This window comes from Elephas maximus, chromosome 22, assembly GCF_024166365.1.
Source record: "Elephas maximus indicus isolate mEleMax1 chromosome 22, mEleMax1 primary haplotype, whole genome shotgun sequence".
Classification (NCBI taxonomy): Eukaryota; Metazoa; Chordata; class Mammalia; order Proboscidea; family Elephantidae; genus Elephas; species Elephas maximus.
In genome coordinates, this window is record NC_064840.1 from 28,831,145 (window position 1) to 28,843,277 (window position 12,133).

Sequence of the window (12,133 nt, forward strand, 5' to 3'; positions counted from 1 at the left end):
TTGTAATAGAAATGTCTACCTTGTGCCTGTTCCACCACCGTTGTACTTTGAAATTTGTATTCTAGATTTCACAGATGAAAAGGAATTATGTTCCAGGATGGATTTTGCACTTGGAGTTGATTTAAGACTTTTGGGATGGGGTAAATGTGTTTTACACGTGGCAAAGGCATAGATTTTGGGGGAGCCAAAGGGTGGAATTTTATAGATTGGATTGTGTTCCCCAAAAACTTGTGTCAACTTCTCTAGGCCATGATTCCCCATATTGTTTGTCTTTCACTTTGTTATCTGATATAATTATCCTATGTGTTGTAAACCCTAATCTCTAGGAGGCAGGGACTAGATGCAGGTACATTAATGAGGCAGGGCATAATCTATAGGATTAGGTTGTATTTTGCTTCAATCTCTTTTGAGATATAAAAGAGAGAATGGAGCAGAGAGGGACTTCGTCAGCACCAAGAAAGAAGAGCCACTAGGGGATCATGCCCTTTGGAACCAGGGTCCCTATGCTGAGAAGCTCCTAGACCAGGGGAATACTGATGACAAGGATCTTCTCCCAGAGTTGACACAAAGAGAAAGCCTTCCTGTAGAGCTGACACCCTGAATTTGGACTTTTGGCTCCCTAAACTGTGTGAGAACATATTTTTCTTCATTAAAGCCATCCACTTGTGGTATTTCTGTTATAGCGGCACTAGATAAGACACATCCTCACAAGCAAAGAACCCTTTCCAGTTGTTGTCAGAGAGAAATCTGACTATGGAGGAGCATTCAAAAAGATGTAACTTTGTTAGCTTTGAAGATAGCGGAAGTGGGCCATGAGTCAGGGAATGTGGCGACCTTTAGAAGCTGGAAAATGCTTCATCCCAACAGCTTCCAGAAAGGAATGCGACCCTGCTGACACTTATTTCAGCGAGACCCATATTGAATGTTCCAAGCTACAGGCCTCTAAGATAATAAATTTGTTTGTTTGTGTGTTTTTAAGCCACTAAGTTCCTATAACAGCAGCAATAGGGAACTAATAGGGTGGAAGAGTGGTCCAGGCAGAGGGAACAGAATGTACAAAGACCTGGAGGTCAAAGATCATGGCCTGCACTTTATGGGGAGCCCCAGCAGGGGGCGCTGAGGCTGGTGCTACAGCTGTTGTTCCCTGCCCTTGTACCAATTAGTCGCACTTACTGTCAGAGGCAGCCACCCGAGCCTCTCTGTGGCCCTCCATCTGCACACCTAGGGGCAGGTTCTGGAAAGTCGGCTAGGGTAGCTGCATTGAGAGGTGGCACTTCCAGGACCTCCTCTCATCCCTGGCCTGCCTTCTTTTCAAGGATTCTGTAGGGACAACTTCAAGTAGGGCTAAACATCTTCTCAGAACAAGGCCCTTTCCTGGGTTTTTAAGGTCAAGCCCCTCTTCTCCCCAAGGGGGTCTTTCTCAGGGGTCTTGGGCGCTCATCCAACTGTGAAATTCAGGATTCTGGGGCAGTGGTGGGATTTAACTCGTGTGGCCCCACAGCCGGCTCCAGCAAGGTAACAGATGGCTGCACTCAGGAGGCTTCTCCTGTTCTGGGTTTCTGGAACATCCACGTGAGCCGTGAACCAGGTGAACATCTTCCTGTGGAACCTGAACTGAAAGGACCAGCGAGGGTAACGGGACCGGGCGTCACCAGCCTCTCGAATCCGTCATAAACCTTTAAGGTAGACTTCTTAAATGAAGTGTCCGTCAAGAGGCAGGTCTCCCACCCCTCCAAGCAGTGGAGGAAAGTTTAGTACTGGTGACGGCAAAACGACTTCCAGGGAACTAACTGGGAGCCCCAAGAGAAAGCAAGGTTGCGAAAACGCCCTGAGGGAACTTGGAAGTAGTCTGGCGGGCGCGCGCGGGCTTCGCGCAGCCGCAGTGGAACGTGCACGCTCTCGGCCGGGCCGCGCAGCTGCCGTGACGGCCTCGTGCGCCCCGGGTGGGGCTCGGGGCTGGGGCGGAGCTAGGCCTCCTCGCGCGCTGACGCGCCCGGCCGCGGCGGAAGAGCGTGGACGCGCAGGCGCCGGTGTGGCGCGGTGAAGGGAGGCGGGGCCGCGCAGGCGCCGTGACAGGCGGTAGCGGCGGCGGCAGCTGTGAGGGGAAGATGGTGCTGATTAAGGAATTGTGAGTGGGTTGGTGGGCGCCAGCGAGGCTCTGGGGCGGCGGTGGTGGGAGGTTCATTGACTGAGGAGTGGCGGAATCATTCCGAAGACGGAGTGAACCCCGGGACTGCCGCTTCTTGCGCGCGCCCCCTCCCCCCGCACGCGCCCCGGGCCCACTCGAGGCCCCTCCGCTGCGGGCCCCATTCGCTCAGGTGTTGCCATGGTAACGCTCCTGCGCCCCCCCCCCCCCACCACCTCCTGGTGCGGAAGCTCTTGGGTCCCGATAGGGGCGCGTGGCTCGGGAAGGTGTGGCCGGGAGTTTCTGCTGGGACCCGCCTTCTCCCCACCCCCCCCACCCAGTCTGGGTCTGGGCCCACCCCCAGGCCCGCCGGTGGGACAAAGTCACGGCCCGAGGGTTGGAGGGAGCTGTGGGTCCGACTGGTTTGTCTTGTGGGTCGGAGCCTGCCCGTAACCGGCGGGAGATTGGCTTGCCAGTTGAAGGCAGCCCTGGTATTGGGACACGAGGTGGGACGTTTGCGCCCTAAGTTCGTACAGGAGCCTAAGACCGGAAAAACTGCGCTCCGCTGGGAGCTCAGTTTACTCAGTAGGAGAGCCATATCCCTAGTCTTAGTTTTCACATCTTCAAGATGGGTGACGCTCTGGACCCCCTACTTCAAAGGTAGTCTGCCAAAGAGAGGGATTTCCAGAGTTATCAGACCTGAGAAGTGGTTTGTTGAAAAGTTGGGGCGTTTCACGCCGGGAAGGACTGAATATCACAAGAAATCTGGTTGGCGGGGAATGTTCCGCTGTCACAGCTGGTTGGTGGTGTCAGCATCCTTTGGGCAGCTAGGGATTTCCGGTATTGCCCATTCTTTGTTTTCTCAAATGCTCTTTTCATTTTAAATTCTTAAAAAATATGTGTATTATGGCTTAATTTAGTTATCTCAAGACATCGTATTTTGGTGTTAGTTCTCAAACCTCCTTTAAAAAGTCATTCACGTTATTTCTCTGCTTAAAACTCCAAAAACTCACTGTCTCACTGGCAATAAAAGCCAAAGCTTTTACAATGCCTACAAGGTCTTAAAGGAGCCCTGGTAGGGCAGTGGTTAAAGCACCGGACGGCTAACGGAAAGGTCTGCTGTTCAAACCCACTAGCCAGCCGTTCCACAGAGAAAGATGTGGCAGTCTGCTTCTGTGAAGATTTACAGGCTTGGAAACTCTGGGGCAGTTCTACTCTCCCCTGCGGGGTCGCTATGCATTGGAGTTGTGTGCATGGCAGTGGGTTTGACAAGGTCTTATGCTGTCTTCTCTTCGGCTCTGAATCTCATTTACTACCTTGCCCTTCTCTCCAGCCTCCCCCACTTCCTTGCTGTTTCTCCACCAATGCAGGAATAAGGTCAGTTATGAACCTTTCCACTCTGCTCAGGATGTGCTCCCCTTAGCTCACTACTCATCTTTTTCCTTCAGGTCTTTGCTAGAATACACCCTTCTCAGGGAATCCGTCTCTGATGACCTAATAGCAACTCCCGTTTCATATTTGCCGTCCTTGCTTTATTGTTCTCATTAGGACATGTTGTTATGTGCCGTTGAGTCGGTTCCGACATATAGCGATCCTGTGTACAACAGAATGAATCACTGTCCAGTCCTGCACCATCCTCACAGTTATTGCTGTGTTTGAGCCCGTTGTTGCAGCCGCTCTGTCAGCCTGTCTCGTCGAGGGTCTTCCTCTTTTTCGTTGACGCTCTACCAACCATGATGTCCTTTTCCAGGGACTGGTGCCTCCTGATAACATGTCCAAAGTACACGAAACGAAGTCTTGCCATCCTCCCTTCTAAGGAGTATTTTGGCTGTATTTCTTCCAAGCCAGATTTGTTCCTTCAGGCAACCCATGGTATATTCAGTATTCTTTGCCAACACCATAATTCAAAGGCATCAGTTCTTTTTCTGTCTTCTCTATTCATTGTCCAGCTTTTGCATACATATGAGGCAATTGAAAATACCATGACTTGGGTCAGGCCCACTTGAGTCCTCCAAGTGACATCTTTGCTTTTCAAAGAGGCCTTTTGCAGCAAATTTGCCCAAAGGAAATCTGTCACCATCTAATATAACACAATTTGTTACTATTTTTCTAGTCTCCAGGTAGAATGTGAGCTCCAAGAAGGCGAGGACTTTTTTTTCTCTTTTGCTCACTTCCATAGCTCTAGCTCTTAGATTAGTCCATTGCATATAATAGATGCTCAGTACTGTAAATATTTGTTAAATGAATTAATGAAAAATTGTAACTTTGGTCAGTGATAGGGATCCTGAGAAAAGACACAGTTGCCTTTTGTTGTAGAGTGACATTTCGGACAATGCAGTTAAAGCTTATTTACAACAGTGTTGAATTGGGTTTATATAGACCAGGGCATTTGTACAGCTTATTGTGCAAACGTCTTATTTATTACTCTAGCATCTTTGTTAAGTAGATACGTGGCAGATATTAATACAAATGGAGGAAATGAGGCAAAGAATTTGACTTGTCCTAAGTCCCGTAGCAATTGAGTTGCAGAATTGAATTTAGGTTACAGATTATGTAGTCACCTTTTTTTAATAGTTTTTTCCTTCTTAAAAGGTGAGTTAAGTGTTCAGTGGATCTTTTGACAGTTATGTGAATAGTATAAAGTAACTCACCAAAAGCTATAACTGTAGTGAATTTGCACACTATATTTTTTGTTATCCTTTAATTTTATCATAAAAATAAAAATGCGCTGAAATAACAAATGTTTGAAATGTGCCCAGAGTATAACTTTTTTTCCTAAGGAGCTATAAATCAGATTATTTGCTGTTCACTCAAGTCTGCTTTCCTCGATGCCTTTTTTTCACCCTTCAAGTTATTGAAGGCATCGGCTGTCTCTTATTTAAAACCCATTGCTGTCAAGTTGATTCCGACTCATAGTGACCCTGTAGGATAGAGTAGAACTGCCTCATAGGGTTTCAGAGGAGCTGCTGGTGGGCTCAAAATGCCGACCTTTTTGGTTAACAGCTGAGCTCTTAACCGCTGTGCCACCAGGGCTTCTTTAAGCATTCCCAGTATCTACCACAACATCTAGTGTAGCATACTGTAAGTACTCAGTGTTGTTGAATGAAAAATGATTCTTTTTGCTCTCAGGTCAACTTTCTAAAATTGTTTTTGGGCAGGAGCAATGAATGGGTTATTTCTATGTAAAGATGTTGGTAAACTGTAATTACTTAGGCAAATGTTTGTTGTTTTACAAAATGCCATTTATTTTTGACCATGAAAAAAAAAGGTTAGAAATGATTGGGAGGGTTCAGTGCAAGTACGAAGCAATAGATGACATTACCGTTAGTGTAAAATTCTGGTTTTAAAGAACCAAATGGAATTGCAAATTCTATTTGAAAAATTATTTTCCTGAGGATTTTCAGAGAAATCAGAACCTATCTCTTCCCTTTCCCTTTTACTATGTTTTATTAAGCAAATCTTGAAGAATTTACTTGACTCACCATTCAGAATGTCTTTTTCAGTAACTTTCGTTTCGTGAAATAAGCCTTTCTGAAAGTGTTGTTATATAAAAACAGGATCTTCCTGCTAGTGAGTAGTTTTTAAAATTACTCAGCAGCGATTCTTTGGTTTCGTGAAACTTCAGGGAAGTCTTTAACTCTTCCCTCTCTATCCCACACTTCTGGTTGCCAGATCCCCTCCTTCCATCCCCTCTACCAAATGTCATCTTGGTTCAGGCCTTTGTTAACCCTTGCCTAGCTCCCCAGAAGATAGCTTTTCCCCATTCTCCTGCCTCTGGACGGGGCATTTGTAGTCATATCAGTTACCTTCCAGGATTCCTTACTATGTAATGAATTTAATAGATTTTTTACCATAGTATTCCAGGCCCTGTAAATACCTTCCCGACCGGTATCTTCCCAGCCTTTCCCCCTGCCTGCCCTCTTCCTCCCCCCATCCCCACCCTGCAGTTTAGTGTCTTTGTTTATTGAGACAGAGCAAGTTAGTGTGTACCCTGAGGAGACATCTAAGACGATGAGGTATCAAAGGACCTTGTATAACAAGTTTATTCTTGGTGAGATTAGAAATTAGTAACCCTTGTGACTCTGAGAATGTCGGTCATCTTTAGATCTCCATAAGCAGAAAAACAGAATGATGAGCTAGCCCGGTAGTGGAGGGCACAGATGCAGATTATAGGAGGTATGCTTTGCATGTGTTGGAGATGAAGGTGATATGAACAGCCAGGCATAGATGTTTGAAGAGAATACGGAGAGAGGAGTAGGTGAGAAGTGCAGCTGAAGAAAAATTGGAATGAGGAAAACTACTTGGGACTTTTCTATATAATGAAAATTGAGGTGTCCACTGTGAGTTGTTTTTTTCTGTCATTATAGAAAGAGTTGAAATCAGATTGTACATGGCACTGCTATGGTAGCTTAATGGTTAGAAGGGAAAATCCTGAGGGAAGGACCAGGTTAAAAAAAAAAATGAGTCTGGTACTCCTGGAAACCAGCTGTTACCATGAGGCAGTTGATACATAGGGATGGCCTTGGTTTTCAAAGCGTATGGTGAAAATAAATGAAAGGGCTTCCTTGTAAAAATCTGAAGATAAAATGCAATAGTCACATATAAAATAATTCACCATAATATTGTCCTTGGCATTCATCTGTCAGGATTGTGTTGTAGGTAAATGGAGCTATAATGAGGTCTTTTGGTGTGTCCAAAAATACCGTCTTGGACAGGCTCAAACACATATCAACCTTGTATTGAATCTACCCAAAATGAAACCCCTTTGCCATCAAGTTGATTCTGACTCATAGCTACCCCGTATCTACCCAGGAAGGGTTATTATATTTATAAAGTTCAAGGTAGCTTTCTAATGGTAAAATTTTTTTCTTTCTATTAAGCCTGAAAGACTACTTAGTAATTTTTATCTTATTAAAATTGAGGAATAATTGAGCAGTGGAGAAGCATTCATTCATGAGATCCAAGACATGTATTCTGTGAGAAGTATTATAAAAATACAGAATACACACTATATAGGAGGAAAATGAAACCATACTAGAAATTTTACAAGAGCAATCTACAAATACAGGTGGTCCCCACTTATGACCGGGTTCTGTTCCGGCGACTCAGATGTAAGTCGGTTCCGATGTAAGTAAATTATTTCCCTGTTTTTTTTTTTAGCTTTCAGTGTTATTGCCTTTTATTATTAGTATCTTTATAAAGTCGATCTTTATTTTTTAGTGAGTGAACATCTGAGAATGATAACATCAACAAATTACACAATGCAACATTGTATGTAGTACATGTTACTAAAGATATACAAAGTAATGAAATTAGTAGTCATAAGTACAGTTCGTTGTAACTCGAATACGCTGTAAATCGAGGACTACCTATAATACATTCCTGTGCCCTGCAATTTCAGTTACATGTTTTCCCTTGTTTCTTTACCCCTCACAGGAATCTCCACAACTGTGTCTTTGGGGTCCTGGTACAATGAGGACCCAAAAAAAAAAAAACCCCACTGCCATTGAGTCAATTCTGACTTGAAATGACCTTATAGGACAGAGTTGAACTGCCCATGGAGTTTAAAAGGAGTGCCTGGTGGATTCAAACTATGGTTTGCAGCCATAGCTCTTAACCACTGTACACCAGGGCTCCATAATGAGGACAGTAAATGCTAATGATCATTGAGATCCAGGAACCGTTATTTTATTTCCTCACTTAAAAAATCCATATTTAGGGCTGTAGCTATTGCAAGGGGCCCTGGTTAAAGGGTCAGTGGTTCAAATCCACCAGCCGCTCCTAGGAAACCCTATGGGGCAGTTCTGTGGGTCACTGTGAGTCGGAACCTACTCGATGGCAACAGGTTTTTTTTTTTTTTTGTGGCTATTGCAAAGACCTTCTTCCGTAAATGACATCCCTGTATTTCCGATTTAAGAGTCTTCTCTATGATATCATTGGATTTAAAGTAAATGTTCTTGTAAGTGTAGAGATCTGTGTTTTAAAGCCAAGTATTTCATATGTATGTTCTTTTTTCTTTTTAGCCGTGTGGTTTTGCCATGTTCTGTTCAGGAGGTAAGTCTTGCTTGCTTCTGCATTACCTTACTGATACAGTTTATTTTGATATGTTAATCTAAACTTTTATTTTCATCATATTTGTGTACCTATTCATTCCAGAGTATGTGACATAATGAATTATGGTGTGTTACAGATAATTAATTACAAGTGAATTCCAATTACACCCTGCCTTACTTTGCAAAGGTCCGAGGAACGTTTGTAATTCAGTGTCCTGCCCAGTGCAGGAATTCTTTTTATATCATCCCTGAGAAATGAAGCTCCAGCCTTAAGTATTTTAAGGTCAGGTAGCTTGCTGCTTAGAGAAGCAGCCTGTTTTACTGTTAGACATTTTAAACATTTGTCTTTACTTTAGACCAAAATCTGCTTTCCTGTTGTGCTTGACCATTGTTTATTGTTCATCCCACTTCAGCAATAGGAAGTAAGTGTGTTCTGTCTTTGTCTTGTACATGGTAACCCTTCAGGTTTTCTGATGAGAGTCCTTTCTCTTCCCCCAAACCGTTCTGTTCCATTATTTCTACATGAGGTCACAAGGTTAAACATTGCCAGCATTTTCATTTGCCCTAATATAACATGACCTCTAGACTTCCTACCAGTTGGTGTCACTCCTGCATGTGCCGTAGGTTGTTACTCAGAGCTGAAACCAGTGTTCCAGGCGTGGTCTGACCAGCACACGTAACGTGTGGGAGATTATTGTCTCCCTTGATCTACACATGATATAGAAATACTTCACCTATTCAGACCTCGCCTTCCCTGCTGTCACAGCTATCTGTAGTGTAGCCAAGAATGAGGATAAAAGAAGAAAAGGCTTTCAATAAATCAGGATTTATGTAGCAAAACCCCAAAGGCCCCTCTGGCCCCTTCCATAACATATACACAGTTTGTACTTACTCATTTATCTGGTTTTCCTAGCAGCAAATTGGAAGTGGGACAAAACAAACTGATAACCTAAGAAGTGACAGCTGACAAAAGACAGAAAAAATAAAATGCAGGAACTAAGAAAGCATAGCTGTCTGGGACTGTTCATTGTAAACTTGAACAGAGTTCTGCGTAGTAGTACTTGAGGCTTTACTATATTAAAATGTACTCCAGACATGCCAGGCACCTTCATCCCTTACTCGCACAGTTGATCGTTTGGACTTAAATGGGCAAATTGACATTTGTTTTTGTTAATTTTTTTCTTTTGGTTTCAGCTGGCTAAATAAGCTTCTTAAAATATTTCCGTTCCTTAGTATTATCATCCAAAATGATCTTTTGGAAGTACTTTGGAAAGTGCAAATTTGTATTTGTTGTCCAGATTTAATAAACTTGCTCCCTGTTTCTATTCAAGTTATTCTTGAAAATGACAATGAGAGAAAATGTAGTAGCCTGCCACAGAATGGCAGTCCATTATTTTTTTTGGAGGTCGCTATTGTTTCTATGTAAATTTTTATTACTTCTGTGTTCCTGACCAAGATCAGATTTACATTTTGACTTAGACACATTTTAATCCTGTTTTTAAAATATGAGTGTTGAAAACCAAAACCAAACCCGTTGCTGTCGAGTTGATTGCAGCTCACAGTGACCCTATAGGACAGAGTAGAGCTGCCCCATAGGGCTTCCAAGGAAATGCTGGTAGATTCAAACTGCTGACCTTTTGGTTAGCAGTCAGATGCTTAATCACTGCTCTACCAGAGCTCTGACTGTTGAACATTACATTTTAAAGGACTTAAGGATTATGGCATTACTGGACTAACCCTGGGTGTTGTAGCACATAAAACCAAAAAGGAACACAGTTCTCTGTACAGTCCAAAATTCCTACAGAAACTTAACCTGTGATACATTTACAAAATGCGTTTGGTTCCAGCTTTCTAAACCCTTCCAAATTAAGTAAGATTATGTGTGTGGGTATGTGTGTTTTTAAATTAACCTGCAAGGTAGTATTATACTCCTGTCAGCTTTTTAGATGGAAATATTTACTTAGCTAACAACTACCCCTATTTTTCGTCCCTCAGATAGAATGTTGGTTTTTTTTTTTTTAATTTTTATTGTACTTTAAGTGAAAGTTTACAGTCTCTCATATAAAAATTTATTTACATCTTGCTATATACTTAGAATGTTGGTTTTGAATTGCTAGTTTTTAGGAGTAGATTTTTGTAGTTTTTCTTTGAAAAATATGCTTACAAGAAGAAAAAAACTTCTTCACCTGTCTTCGTTGGAGAGAGGAAATTGAGCCACGTTCGAGAGATTGGAGATAATGTCATGGTGGGTCACTGGAACAAATTAGAACACACGGTTTTATCTTTGATTTTTATCGTCTGTTGGAACTGTTAGTGATTTCAGATTGGTATAGGACAAGTCTGCCAACTCACAGGTATTGGTGCAGGCCACTGAGAATTCTGGATCATTTTAAAATGAAATGGAAACTACTGTCAGCAGTTTCTACCTTTTATGGTAATGCATGTGTGTTTACAATACTTTTAAAACAGATTCTCTCGATTGAAGAACTCCACAATTGATAATTCTGATCCTGGGCTCCCAGGACTGTTTCTGATTAGGTGGGCGAGGACCAAATTGGGCGTGTCATACATAGATCATGGAAAAAGCTCCTGTGGGTCTACTAAAATTTGGATCTTCATTTGTTATTACACTTTTCTGTCTCTCGTCTTTGTTATTGAGAACTGTATTCTGGTTGCTTACCTGCTATTTGTGTGGCCAGGGAAAATCGGTATAATCCCTGGAAGCCTAAACTTTTCTATTTGGCAAAGTGACAATTAAAATTTCTGTCATAACCTCAGAATTTTATGCAGATTAAATGAGAAACAATAGATGTGAAATCGGTTTGGGAAGTACGAATGTATATTCATTGTCCAAGAAGATGAAGCAAGTGTTAAGACATTTTATTGATGGTACGTGAATAGTACATATTAAAGCACCAGGGTATTTATTTGTACCTAACAATTCTCTTGCACAGTGGAAATTCAGTGAAACATTTTAGAGTTTCTAATGCTGTATGATCATCTGGTGTTTGTCTTCCTAAACATATTAGTTTATCATTTGTGTCATGTTACCGTATAGAAGCTGTGTGCCGAATGGTTTAGATCTGCTTTTCTATCTTCTATCAGTAAGATTTTTTGCATAGGAAGTTTCCGAGTTACTACTGACTTTGCAATTCTATACTATTTGAAATTTCAGTATCAGGTTGGGCAGCTTTACTCTGTTGCAGAAGCTAGTAAGAATGAAACTGGTGGTGGCGAAGGAATCGAAGTCTTAAAGAATGAACCTTATGAGAAGGATGGAGAAAAAGGACAGTATACACATAAAATTTATCACCTGAAGAGGTAAGCAGGGTGTTCTCGTTTGACGTTTAGCAGTTAAATTGGATAATTATGCTTTAACTACCCACCTTACTTATTAAGCTTGTAACTGCTTGGCTTACTGATAGACATACTGAGGTACATTTTTTATTTTAATGTGATACTATGTTGCAGTTTAATTTTTTGAGAGTACTCTGTATTATATGTTTTTAGATTATAAAAGTAATACAGCTTTTAACAAAAAAATTGAAACAACATCCACACTGCTGTCGAGTTTTAGAAGACTATAAAATAAAATCTTAGTTCCTACCTCTTGCCAGCCCATGTCCTGTAACCTCAGAGAGAAACGCCAGAAACACTTTAAGATTTGCCCTTCTAGATCATTTTCTGTACGTGTTCAAATAAATTTATAAAACAGAGAGATACCGCATGTATCATTTTTAGTTTTCTACAAAAGAAAAAAGGGATCATTATACTTACAGCTCTGCAGTTAGCTTTATTTATTTTTTTTTATTAACTTTTATTGAGCTTCAAGTGAACGTTTACAAATCAAGTCAGTCTGTCACATGTAAGTTTCCATACATCTTACTCCGTACTCCCACTTGCTCTCCCCCAATGAGTCAGCCCTTCCAGTCTCTCCTTTCGTGACAATTTTGTC

The 12,133-nt window shown here is 42.0% G+C and overlaps 1 protein-coding gene across 2 annotated transcripts in view; it reads left to right on the forward strand.

Annotated features, from left to right (window-relative positions):
- The first annotated feature begins 2,065 nt into the window (after window positions 1-2,065).
- PITPNB (phosphatidylinositol transfer protein beta) overlaps window positions 2,066-12,133 on the forward strand; it is a 74,560-nt gene continuing 64,492 nt past the window's right edge. For both annotated transcript variants that reach the window (XM_049865441.1, XM_049865440.1), the window contains exons 1-3: window positions 2,066-2,128; window positions 8,149-8,179; window positions 11,354-11,499. In XM_049865441.1, the coding sequence (XP_049721398.1) occupies window positions 2,109-2,128; window positions 8,149-8,179; window positions 11,354-11,499 (197 nt within the window). In that variant the 5' untranslated portion in view covers window positions 2,066-2,108. The remainder of the gene's footprint in view (window positions 2,129-8,148; window positions 8,180-11,353; window positions 11,500-12,133) is intronic.